Source organism: Oryzias latipes, chromosome 2 (genome assembly GCF_002234675.1).
Source record: "Oryzias latipes chromosome 2, ASM223467v1".
NCBI classification, from domain to species: Eukaryota; Metazoa; Chordata; class Actinopteri; order Beloniformes; family Adrianichthyidae; genus Oryzias; species Oryzias latipes.
In genome coordinates, this window is record NC_019860.2 from 9,208,350 (window position 1) to 9,221,958 (window position 13,609).

The 13,609-nt window shown below is 39.5% G+C and overlaps 2 protein-coding genes across 2 annotated transcripts in view; both read right to left on the reverse strand.

The window, feature by feature from the left end:
- LOC105355408 (NACHT, LRR and PYD domains-containing protein 12-like) overlaps positions 1 to 13,609 on the reverse strand; it is a 768,227-nt gene that overhangs the window by 699,777 nt on the left and 54,841 nt on the right. The gene's annotated exons all lie outside the window — the stretch shown is intronic.
- Positions 135 to 13,302, reverse strand: LOC105355392 (gastrula zinc finger protein XlCGF57.1). The gene is made up of 2 exons (XM_020709933.2): positions 12,083 to 13,302; positions 135 to 2,240 (listed from the first exon to the last, which is right to left on the reverse strand). Exons 1-2 carry the CDS (start codon positions 12,252 to 12,254, stop codon positions 1,240 to 1,242), a joined length of 1,173 nt encoding a protein of 390 aa, XP_020565592.1. The 5' UTR covers positions 12,255 to 13,302; the 3' UTR covers positions 135 to 1,239.

The following is a 13,609-nucleotide window of genomic DNA, read 5'->3' on the forward strand; positions in this document are numbered from 1 at the left end:
AGAGCAGGTTCAGCAAGAAGGGGCTACCCTGCAGCTTGGAGTAAAGAAATGCTGGACATTTCCTTTCTTGTCCAGCAAGTTTACATCAGCTCCTGATCCACCACAATTGAGTCATGAAATACTCAGAAACGCCATTTTAATCAGAAAGTTTTTTATATACGTCATCAATCATGAGAAAAATGCTACAAGAACATGTTAAAAACACCAAAAACACGTACATTTTTAGAAAATTGCTTTTCTCACAACAGAAATTTGATCCCAACTCATCAAAATCTAGAGTGCAGTCACTACTTTTTATATAGAACAAAAAATATACAAGTGTACATACACTTGAGGTAAATAAAATGTACACCGATAATATTAAATGAAAAATTCATTTTTAGAAGTAAAGATGCATAAAGTGCATTTCCAGTGTTGTCATGGTAACGCACAGACTTAGACAATATGCTCATAAACTTCAACCATACTGGTTGACTAAACAGCTGCATAATAATATTACAAAATTCTACTAATAAACCATCAAAAATTGAACATTTCTTTTGAATTTTTCCTCAAATCCAATTTCATAAATGAAAAATGCCAAGACAGAAACTAATTGTATCTTTACACTGGGAAAAGTCAGATGATCTAATAGTTACAATTCAAGTACATATAAAGTAATTTAATTACAAGTGTAATATTTATGTCGGTCATTTATAAAAGGGAAATTTATAATATAGAATCATTATACATATATGAAAGTGTTTTAAATCTTTTATTCCTCGGATATTGATGATTGTGGATTATAGATGACGAAAACCTAAAAACTTGTGTCTTTAAAAAACTAAAATATATTGCAACGTTTAAAGTAAGGATGTTGCAATATTCACTTGGAGCTACTAATTGAATTACTGCACCAATACACTGTGCTATGGATGGCATCAGCCTGCGGTTCTGTGTATGTACACAGCTCAGGCTGCTTCGATAGCTGACTTCAGGCCATCTTCATTGTTGGGTCTGGTGTCTCAGCTTCCTCTTTATAACAGTTCATAGATTTTTCCATCGGGTTCAGATCAGGAGACTTTGGGGGTTGATCAAACATGGTCACTGAAACAGATGTGGTTACCTTTGGCAATCTGGGATGGTAGAAAAACTTTAAAAAACACTAAAATGTCACCTTTTCTACATAAACCCTTATTGTCTTTTACTGCACGTGTCCTCTGTGATGAGTTTTCCAGTGTTTTCTGAGATTATTGAGATCTACTCTTTATGAAATGTATGGCAAGAGAAAGGCTTCTCTCTTATGTGAGTTTTCATGTGAGTTATGAGATTCGATTTTTGTATAAAACACTTATGACATACTTGACAAGGAAAAGGTTTTTCTCCTGTGTGAGTCCTGACGTGTCTCTTTAGAGTGGAATTTTTACTAAAACGTTTACCACATTCGCAAGAAAAAGGCTTCTCTCCTGTGTGAGTTCTCATGTGTTTTTTGAGATCATATTTTTCACTAAAACTTCTATTACATTCCTCACAGGAAAAGGGCTTTTCTCCTGTGTGAGTTCTCATGTGTCTTTTCAGACTAGATATTTGACTAAAACTTGAATCGCATTCTTTACAGGAAAAAGGCTTTTCGCCTGTGTGAGTCCGGATGTGTGTTTTCAGATGAGATACTTGACTAAAACTTTTATCGCATTCATTACAAGAAAAAGGCTTTTCGCCTGTGTGTGTTCTCATGTGATATCTGAGCTGAGACCAGCACCTGACACTTTTACCACATACTTTACAGATATACGGTCTTTTATTAGCCTCAGTTCTCGTGTGCAGATTATGAGCAATTCTTGAGCTTTTACCAGAGTCCCACTGACTTTCTGACATGCGAGAGCTGCCCACACTTTGGACATGACTTCTGTTTCTTCTCTTCCTCTGCTTTTTTCTGTTCTGTGGGTCTGTCTCTTCATCTGTTGATGACGGTTCTTCATCCTGATTATCAGTTACATTAAAGCTCTGCTGTTCTGCTTCACTGTTCTCATTTTCCTCATAAGTAGGAAATCCCATCCATGTATCAGTCTCCTGCTTCAGATCAAGCTGATCTTCATCCTGACTGATGCAGAGTTCTTCTTGTTCCTCTTTAATCTCCAAAGGTTCTGTTTCATCCTGTTGCTCTTTAATCTTTGGAGGTTCTGGTTCCTCCTGTTCCGCTCTGAAGTTCCTCTGCTTGTTGCGCTGATCCTCCTCTTCAGTCACATAATATTGGGGGAGGACTGCAAGGGCACAAACACAAGAAGGAGACGTTTTAGTTGTTTTTACAGAACTCTGCATATGGTCGACTAACTGTAAAAACAAAACAATCACCTCAATCTGGAAGCCTACGACAGACTTTTAGGGCCACCAAAAAAAAAAAGTAAAATTACGAGATTTTATCTCGTAAATTTGCGAGAAAAAAGTCATAGATTAACAAGGAGAAAACACCGAAGTTTTCCGTTTATCGGAGCCTAGCTTGAAAATGACATATGTGGAGCGTTTTGTGAAGCTTTATTTCCTTATTATTATAGGTTTAAAACAAAGAGATTCTAAACCTTTTGATGACTCAAAATCAGATTATTGTCAGAGTCAGTAAAGCGGAGTTTCATATATAAAATAAGGAGTTCAGAGACACGTTTGGGTGAAAAGAACCACTGCAGCCTTTATTTTGCTTTTCATTCACATAACCTGAAGTTCATTTGTCTCCTTACATCATGAACCTGTCATCCGAACACCAATGCGGAGGTAAACAGTGTTACATACGCCCCCTCCTGCAGATCAGATGAAACCTCCGTTTCAACATAAAACAACAAAGAGGAATGAAAATAGTCTGTTTTATTAGCATTAGATTGTTGAAAAAGCCAAAAAGTGCTCCTCCTCAGACGGAAGCGTCACACAAACGTAGAGATCTGGTCTTTGGTGGAGGAAGAAAGGATTCCGGTGGACATCTGCAGGGATACCGACGGCTTCATCGGGATGCAGAGATCCTGCAAACCACCTATCAATGAATAAAACATTGATAAATCGTAACTCAAACAAATGAGCTTCCAAACATTAGGAACGTTATCAATAAACATCCACCTCACCTGTTCAATTGAGTTTAGTCGGTCTGCTCTGCTGCTGTACGGCGTTCACTTGCTGCTCTGTATGCTTACCTCCACTTTAATCTTTTTTTATCTCCTAAATTTACAAGATAAAATCTCGTAATTTTACTTTTTTTTTTTTTTTTTTGGTGGCCCTAATCCTCCGTCGTAGGAAGCCTGCAGTTTTAAATCTTGATTAAAAAATGTAACTTCTTAGTTTTCATTTAAAATAAAGACAGTAAAATGTGATTTTAGTCTTTAACAGGTCCAACAACTGCTCAAGGAACCTTTTACATTTTCAAAGTTTAGCCGACTACAGCTCTAGCAAAAAAATGACAAGAAGATAGTAAATGAAGACACAGCACATTGCTGTCATAACGATTTTCTCTAATGGTAAAGAAGCACAAAACCTCAGGTCCCTTCAAATTCTTGGATTTTCTTGTTTGAGCTGTCTGTTTGAGCTTTCCCCACATATGGAACTAGAATTCAGACTTTTGTTTTGTACTTGTAACTTTCATCTTGTATGGAAGCATTTCTGTTGCATAATTAAAAATAAAAGTCAGTACGAGAAATGCTTTTTCTTTTTCAAAAAGAGGCTGCGTTCATTGACTCAAAATTAAAATAAAACAATCAATCTGCCAAATAGCTTTTTCTTGAACGTTGCTCAATGTCACTTCATTAAAATGATAATTGAGAATTCAATTAGAAATATCTGTTTTACAATTAAAATGGATGAACAGAAATGCTTTTTTTTTTAATTTCATAATCTAACTGCATCAATTGACTCAAAAATAAAATAAATCCATCAAAATGCTTTTTCATTTTCTACTTAAACACCGCTCATTCTGGGACATAATTAAAGCGATAATGCAAAGAGGGGATTACATTTTCATTTTCACATCCACCTGGAAAAATCCAATAATAATACAATGACAGTCAGCATTTCCAAGAGGGAGGTTATGCAATTATGCAACAGAAATGATTCCATAGTCTTGTTACCTCTAGCTTACATTTTGTAATTGTAAATTCTGTCTTGTAACTTGCACACATTATAAAAATACAAATATCTGGCTGCAGGTACAACCCAAAACCTATAAAACATTTCTGTGTCCAAAAGTGTGTTAACCCAAAGCTCCAAACGTGTGTGGGAGGGGAGAGAGATCCGGTTTATTCATTTTGAAGAGCTCTAAAAAAGCATCAAAGAGCACCAGTCACATCTCCGTGTGGGTTTATGAAATCAGTCAGAGACCGCCCCGCACTGTTGCAGGAGAAAGCCGATGCTCCGTCTTTAACCAGTGAGCTTTTTTTTTTTCAGTTGTAATGACAGTAAATAATTCTGATCCATTTCTCCATAAGAAAAAAAAGCAGGGACATTCTTCTGAAATTGTTGTTGTAGCATAAATGTGATGAGTTGTCACAACTAAATCATATAAGTGTAACAATGTAGTAGTTTTGGTTGTTTTTGACAGATTATGTATTTAGTTTTTCTTTCTTTTAATCTCCTTAGCCTGGAGCCTGCACTCTGCAAGGCCTCACTACACTCTCCTGTAGGCAGAGGGTGAGCGCCATTGGCTCCGGGGGGGGGGCAGCTGGCTGAGGAGAGCGGGGATTGATCCGCCAAGTCTTCGGTTGTTGGACGACCTGCTCTACCGCCGAGCTAAACGGCTGCCCTGCATTAAGTCATAAAGCGAGGGACTCTAGCTGTCAGTTTTAAACGTTTATTCACAGTTTTGGAGCCCTGAAGTCAGAGGGTGAACAACTTGCTAACTTCACCGAACTGTTTAGCCTCCCGTTCAAATTGCTGCTGTAGACCGCTGCGCTTTACAACAATTAAATATCGTGATCCGTCTCCGTTGTTTCGATTCAGATTAAGTCAGAAACCACGGGATTGGGCCCGATTTCCGATGATCTGATCGGATCGGGACATCCTTTTACTACACTCTACCAAATTTATAAAGATCGCAAATCAGCAATCTTAGGCATTGCGTCTATTTGTACTCAAATTTTTGGGAGCCCTGTGCCTCATGACATATCTGTGAGCACTAGTCCACCATGGAACCGTCGTCAGAGAATGGCTGAGCAGGTTAACGGGAAGCCAGGCTGAATGGCGAGCAGACAGATAGACAAGCTGGCGGAGACAAGAGCAGGTGAATTGACTGAACGCTTGCAGTGCAACGATCCAACAGAGAGTGAAAGGCAGAGGCAGAGATGTCTAGGAGGCACATCAACAATTATTCCGATAACCGTAGCTAAAGGACATGCTAACATATCAACTAAACTCTTAATATCACTTCAAATCCATTTATTGTAGCAAAAAGGCTCTGTAAGTGCTGTTCACCTGGTAAATGTGTGCTCCTTGCATTCCTTGTACAGGTTTGCCAATTTTCCTCCAATAGACAGCTTGTATCTAGCCAAATGGGCGGCTTGGACTAATGCTTCACTAACGACTACAGTGACATAAGCAGTGGCCAAAATTACATTTTTGACTTTCCAGTCAAGTTGGCTGGTATTTATAGAAGAAAAACTAAAAATACCGGCCAAGCATATTTATAACCTTTACACAGAAAAACTTAAAGCAGTCTATTCAATAAATGTATACGATAAATGCAATTAGAAAATACCGTAATTTCCGGACTATAAGCCGCTACTTTGGTCCTGTGCTCACAGCCCTGCGGCTTATTCAGTGACGCGGCTTATTTACGGATTTATTTGGCGGCCGCCATGAACATTTTTCCGGTCTCAGAGCACGGGTTGGATGCTTAAACCAACTCCAAGCAACAAGTCATTTGTTTTTCAACACACATCTTAGCAGCCAAACAGCATGGACTTGACTTCAGGTCTTAGACAATTCAGTCATGGTTCAACAAAAGGAAACACGCATGCACCAGCTGCATCCCAGAATCCTTTGGTGCCATTAGACCCAACGTGCACGTGATCGTCACTACAATATGATGAAGCTTCCAAGTTAAAAGCAATCGTTAAAAGCAGCGTGAAAAAATCCACCATCACCAACGGGTTTGGAAAAGCCGGTCAGCAGCGTGACGGAGAGAACAGCGCAGATGGACCAGGAGTGAATTTACCTCAGAGTCACAGTGACACTAGCCCATCTATTAGCAGCTCCGTAATATACGAGAGGATCTTCTAAACGTACATTTATTATAGTTATGTTACGGTTATTAAGAAGCGCCTGTTCGCTCATCATTTTATTTTTAATCTGTGTGGTCAGTGCTTTTTTCTGGCACAACGTACGGTTAGGTGAAGGCTAACAGGCGCTAACAACATTTAGCCTGGATGAACATGAATCCATGCGGGAAAAGCTACAGTCTGCACCTTGGCTACACGTAAATATGTGGGAATAACATCAGCCTTTATTTTGTCGGGACACGACAGGAAACACAAATCGACATGATTGTTTGAACAGTTTCTAAGGACTGAGCGGAATTTTGCATTGAAAAGCTCACACCGCCCCACAGTCGTCGTGTGAGCTGGAGACATGTTCTCCTGCTGCTCGTTCACATAGAGCTGGGGGGCCGATGGCAGTCTGATGGCTCCCACACGTAACAACTCATCCTCCCCTCATACACAAAACATACAGTATTAAGTCAGATTGCTCTGCACAGACACGATTTGCTCCTTCCACCGGCGCAATGGGGACAAAGCGCTTCTCCCTGGAGCCGCCCTGGCCAGGGGTGTCGGAGAAGATAGGAATGGGAAGCAAAGAGCCCGCTTGGCGAGCGTAGAGCGCAGAGGCGTCCACGGAGCAACAGTGTTTGTTGTGGAAGGAAACTTCTGACGCACGCGCCGCGCTGAGGCGCGCGTATCGCGCAGAGGTGCGCGATTTTCAGCCACCGCTGAATTATTTTACTGGTGTGTTTTTTTAACCAGCCCTGTTAGTACCATAATGCTGCCGCGACACAAGTGGAAGGAGAGATGCTCTCCCGTTCTCCCCTCCATCCACTGCTGCTCATTCTTTAAACACTGACAACGGTGTGGCGAGCGGGGGGTTAGACCCGCCTTTAGCCCCTAAGACTCATGGGAAATGGGGGATCGCGGATGTAAATTTCCTCATCATAACTGAGGGAGGTAATGTTGATTATATGGTTACTGTTTGTAATTTTATGTATGATACCTAGATTGTCAATAAGTAAAAAAAACTTTTAAAAAAAATTAGAAAAAACCATAACTGAGGAACTTGTGAACAGAATTCAGCTGCAGGCTGTTTGGCAGATGTGGGTGTATTCATACACATGAGCTGACTCCTCCCACAGTGTGGTTAAAAATTGCACTCAGTCTGGGAGTCAGGATGTGATTTGTCAGGCTGACGATGTTGCTTAATGCATGCGGCTTGTACACTGTTGCGGCTTATGTATTTAAAAAAGAAGTTTAATACGTGAAAATGGGTGGGTGCAGCTTGTAATCGGGTGCGCTCTATAACCCGGAAATTACGGTAAGTCACAGTATAATTAAAACAGAGGATAAAATTAGTTATTGGTTCCTTTTCTTCTTAAAAGAACTTCTTTATTGATTTTTAATCAGCCTTTGATCTCGACGTATGCCGTTTTCACACGATCCATGAAGTGTTTCTTTTTTTATCACAAATTATTTGTTTCTTTTGAAGTTAAGTGAATCTTGGAGGTGTTTTGTTATATTTTTACTTATTATTCTCTGTCGCTCAGCAACTCCATAGTCGTGTTGTTTACTCCAGAGATCAGCTAACCTTTTTCACTTAATGAATTAAAACACATTACTTTGAGTAATAATTAAAAACATCAGGACAATTCTGAGTTTGAATGGGTGTGTGATTGCGGCCCTGCGACAGAATGGTGACCTGTCCAGGGTGCCCCTTGCCTTTGCCTGCAAGTGGCCGGAATAGGCTCCAGCAGCCCCATGACCCCGAAAGGGACTGAACAGTAGAAGATGAACATGAACAGGACAATTCTGCAGATGTTAAACATCCTTAGAATGTCTTTTCTTTTTAGACATTAGTTTATTTTTAGGATTACATAGTTAACACCAATAAATCTATTCGATTAACACTCGGTGTCCCGGAATTCCAAAACTAATAGAATTACCATAGCGATCATTTTGACTGCTTGGATATTAATCGTATATAATTAGGATTATATTGAAAAGATCTAAGAGTATTTGGGAGAATAGGTAAAAACACATCAGAACACTAAGTAAAAACTATAATGATTGAGTGCTTTATCTTTTTAAATGACAAGTTAGGGCATTTCTACCTTGTAAATTAGGAATGTAGATTAGACAATTATAAACCATGAACTCTCTGACTCTGTGTGCCCATTGACTACATAAAAGGACTGGACTGAGTGACTCATCCCCCCTTAGCGTTCCAAACAGGAAGTACCCACTGGTTTCAAGAAGCCAAAATCCCATAGACTTCTATAAAGAAATAAACGGCTTTTACTCTGTCATTCTATTTGTCAGACTAACCATTCTTCCTCTGATTCTAATTTTAACATGTTCTTCCTAATACTTTTATCCTGATATTATTTCTGAAGTGCAAGTTAGTCACATTTTAAACTGACCAATCAGATGCATCAAAGGCATGTGATCCCTGCTGGTCCCCACGTCAAGCGCTCAAATTGTTTGATTGACAGGTTTCAAATCTATCGCTGCTTACTGATGATGTCTGGCTCCAACATGACGGTATCCGTGTTCAGACGTGGCGCGTCGGTCTGGCAGCAGCATGTTTGGAGGGTTTTGAGAGGCCGGTTTCATCCGTGATTCATTTATCCGGATGATAATTACTCCCCCCGATTCTTTTTTTTCCAGCGTTTCAGGATATTTTCCGGCCAATTCTGAGTCAGCTGATGCCATTTCTCCATGCAGGGGCAAAAACTTCCGTTAAAGCGATACAGAAACCGCTTGCTGTGAAATGTTTTTTAGCCGCAAGCAAGGAAGCCGACGGACCGGCGTGCTCTACATTTCTGTGGCATCTCCTTCGGATGCAAAAGTCTCATATAAGTGCCGCCATGAGTTGTCTGAGTTTTTGTGATGAACCGGAGGAGTGCGGTGACTGAAGAATTATATATAAATACATGAAACTGCTAATATTGAAACGGAAATAAGCGGGGAAACACTGCATTTTTAATTCTTCACATGAATTTAGCATAAAAATAAAGAAAAAATGAAAGGCCGAAGCTGTGCATCAAGATTACGGCCGTGGGATTCGAACCTAGGTACCTATGATTAAGAAAATTACAAGGCTAATATAATTTACAGTCACCACTTCAGAGATTGTGTAACCAGGACAGCTTTTATCTTATTTTACAATAGCACAAAATCTGTTCAAGGGTTACCATACCTGAGGGATCTCCGACAAACTGCTGCATTACACTCCTGGTCATAGCCCCTCCTTCCTTTCTTCTTCTTCTTCTTCCAGGTCTTTTGAGTGATATATTCCAAAGGCTACTCTTCCCCACCCCTTTTGTATGACCTCCTGTCAGAGAGGTGGGTGCCATCATTCTAAAATCATTTTATTATCCCAATCCATCCTATTGTTTATTGCCCTTTTTGGTTTTAAATTGTATTTGTATAATTACAGCAATATATGTGTTTCTAACTTGTGATGTGATGATTAAAAGGGATTGATGGTTTAGGAGAGATATTTTGGGGATTCACTGTTAAAACTTAAATTTTGGTTTGTTTTGTTTGTATAGGAACTGGAGTGGGCAGGATCACACAGTGTTTTGTTTTCTGTTTCTTTGTTACCAGGTATGTATGAGAAAAATGTGAGTGTTAAATGTGTTACAGAGCCTGTATAAAGTTTAAAGCTAGCATGCCGCGTATTTTTTGTATGACCTCCTTTCAGAGAGGAACTGGAGTGGGCAGGATCTAATGGAGAGAAATTAGACTCAGTCGGATTTGTGCGTGCGTACTTCTTGATTTGTGCGTAAAGTAGGATTTGTGTATGCATATTCTTGCTTTGTGCGTGCGTAAATTAGGATTTGTGCATAAATTTGGATTTGTGTGTGATTTTTTACTCACATAATACGTTTTGTGTATAAGTTAAAAAAATATAAAATGAAAAAAATACAAAATGCAATTTACGTATGCACAAATTAAGATGACAACAACTTGAAACTACTTACACACACACATCTTTAAAAAACACGCACGAATCCCTTGTTACGCACACACAAAGCCAAATTACGCACGGATCTACCGTGAGACTGTTTTCACGTCTCACAAATTCGTCTGTAAGTGCTGCGTTTAAATACCAGTGGAATGCTCGGTCATTAGAATTTTCCTATCAGCCTTCCCTTCTAAACGTATTTCCTTCAGTGGGTGTAGCACGGCTTAAAAAAACTTTAAAGGAAAATAAAAATTATTATCTGAGAATATGACGTTCACTTTTAAACGCTAATATATTTATTAAAAGTATATTATTCTCCGAGACACCGAATTGATACAAAATGCGTAACAGGAACGACCAGTAGGGGGCACTGTTTTTCCCCCCCGGAAAAATCAAAGGCAGTCAGACTGAGGGAGTCACAGGAAGAATGGCGGCCCATCTCGGTGGTCAGCGCCCCGAAGTAAGTAGCCTCTATGTTCAACACTAACATCTACTGTCTTCATGTATTGATTGAGTCATTGTCTGGATACGTTTAGAAGGGAAGGCTGATAGGAAAATTCTAATGACCGAGCATTCCACTGGTATTTAAACGCAGCATTTACGGACGAATTTGTGAGACGTGAAAACAGTCTCACGGTAGATCCGTGCGTAACTTTGGCTTTGTGTGTGCGTAACAAGGGGATTCGTGCGTGTTTTTTAAAGATGTGTGTGTGTAAGTAGTTTCAAGTTGTCATCATCTTAATTTGTGCATACGTATTTTGCATTTTGTATTTTTTTCATTTTATATTTTTTTAACTTGTACACAAATCACGCACAAATCCAAATTTATGCACAAATCCTAATTTACGCACGCACAAAGCAAGAATATGCATAGACAAATCCTAATTTACACACAAATCAAGAATTACGCACGCACAAATCCGACTGAGTCTAATTTCTCTCCATAGGATCACACAGTGTATTGTTTTTCTGTTTGTTTTGATTTTTAACAATTTTAAATAGGAATAAAGTACTTCTGTTGTAACAGAATGTTAGTTTGGCATTTTTAATAACTACAGTGATTTTTTTATTCTGAGCAACGAAGAAAGCTTGTTTGGATATTTTTAATAGTTTATCAATAAAACAAAAATTTGTTTAAAGATCAGAAAAAAGAAGAAGAAGTGGAAAAACAGAAACACCAATTACAATTATTTTTGCAAAAGAAAAGATATATCCGCTGAGTGAGCTCTGGAGTCGAACTCACAGTTCCCGTATGTGAAAAACGTATAATGTCTAGGCTCGTACCATTAGACTACGGAGTCCAACGTAAATAGCTTTAACCATTTATTAACAAATTATGGCCATTTTCATGTCACTATATGAGGCAACAAAAACACGCTTTGAACGTGCGGTTTTGAACACGCTAAAACGACTTTTAGGACGCAATAAAACACTTGTGCTACTTTTAAATCGCACATTAAAGGCGGCGTTTTTGATGGCCCAAACGCCTTTCTTTACGCAGCTTTTCTTTGAGATTTGTGACCGTTTTCGCTTCCCATACAGCTTGTTGTGCGTTAATTGGCGCATCATCAACGTCTGCGCGTCAAAGACCTTAAGGGGGTTCTCCTCTCAAGTAGTCAGCTGCACACTGACTCACGCGCACGAAGCAGGACAGACAGGTAGGCTGCTGCCGAGTGGCAGCAGATGATGTCACCACTCCCTTACCACGCATGCGTCTGACTCTTAAACGTCTGATAACCGGATTGAATGAAAGAAACTATCAAACAACTACAGCTGTTTACCGCTTCAAGATGGCGGACCAGAATCTTCCAACAGAATCAGTCACCGGTTCACTAGAACCTGGGGCTGGGCCCGAATGTTCTGGAAGATGAAGGTTTTATCTCCTTTGTTGAATACATACCTATAGCTTGGACCTGCAGCTGTGGTTTCCAGGCGACATCCAGCAGTCTGCGCTGACGACAGAGCTCCTCCTCGTACTGGACGATGGTTCCTTCACAGAGTCGGAAGATTTCTTCAGCAGCAGCAGCTAGTCGCTCGCTGATCAACTCTCTCAGAGGCTGGAGGGAAGGCATGGTTGCTGCAGCTGCTCCGAATCTTCAGCTCCAACTCCCACAAACACCGCCGTTCTCTTCACTGCAGCTCCGATCATCTGCTAGTCTCTCAATCACAGCAATCCACGTTGTCTTTCCAACAAAGATAATTGTTCTGAATTGAACCATGTATCGCTTTATAAGCCTCACAAATGTCCTGCCAAAACAACACCGTCTTCTGAACACAAGCTAACGCTGCTAGCCTGCTACTTCCGGGTCACGTGCAGAAACTTTATTTAAAAAGAAACGTGTAAACTGGATCTCAGTATGGTTCAAAATGTTTCAGATATTCTTAAAACCAGTTTTGTATCAGGAAATGTGAAGTGACAAAAATATATATTATGATAGTTGCAATTGTTCTCTTATTGCATAACTGAATGTGAATCTCTATAAGATAGAAACTTGTGCAATAAAGTTTATTGGAAAAAAAATTACAGTTTAGATTTGACTAAAAATGTATTTAAAGCTAAACAGACTGTCTTAATGTATTCTTAAACTATAGTAATGTACAAAGACATTTCTTAATTAAACAAAGAAGCAAAAATTGAAAATCGAAGAGACTGTAAAATCATTAAGATTAAATATTAAACTGTAGTAAACAACAAAAAGCAATAACTGTGAAATAACTATTAAGGTGAAATATACCAATAAAGAAGTTGACTAAATTTCAATAACTTTTAGATTAGCACATTTTAAAGCGTTAAATATGTAAAATAATAAAAAGAAAAGTAATAATTTTATAAATACATAAATAAATATTTTCAAAATGCATGCATTTTGCCAATATGCCAAATGTAAAGGATTGAAATCCTAACTAATAGGGGTACAAATATTAAGCTTGCTCTGGTCGACTAACAGTAATGCAGGTCCCTGCCCACACCTGTCAGTCCCTTTAACTCCTGTGCCTTCGCTTCACCCTTCAGGTGTTGCTTAACCAGCTCAACTCTATCGTCATGGGGTGTTTTCATCACTCGAAAAGCTGACTTCATTTCGGCAATCCATTCCTCAACAGATTCATCCCCGCCTCTTACTGATCCACCCCCAAAGTCTGGCAGTTTACGGTCTCTATGGATGACGACCGCAGCTGGTGCTCTCAATGCTGTAGCCTGCTGATCAATAACTGCCTTGGCAAGGGAGAGAGCTTCTCTTTGTTCATTCCTAGCCTGTTCCAAGGCACCTGCCTGCTCTACGAGCCTCCTTTGTAAATCAGCAAAATCCTTCTTTAAACCCTCCAACTCCGACATGTTGAAGCTATGACTACAAATCAATATTCCTGCACTAAATCTGGGTTTCCAATGTAATGTAGATCCTGTTCGTGACACCAAATACTTGGGTGT

Excerpts from the sequence above, each read along its gene's own strand:
- LOC105355392 (XM_020709933.2), bottom strand. The coding sequence starts at position 12,254 with ATGCCTTCCCTCCAGCCTCTGAGAGAGTTGATCAGCGAGCGACTAGCT. Across the intron at positions 2,241-12,082 it reads GCTGCAGGTCCAAGCTATAG|TCCTCCCCCAATATTATGTG; the intron begins GTATGTATTCAA and ends GTGCCCTTGCAG.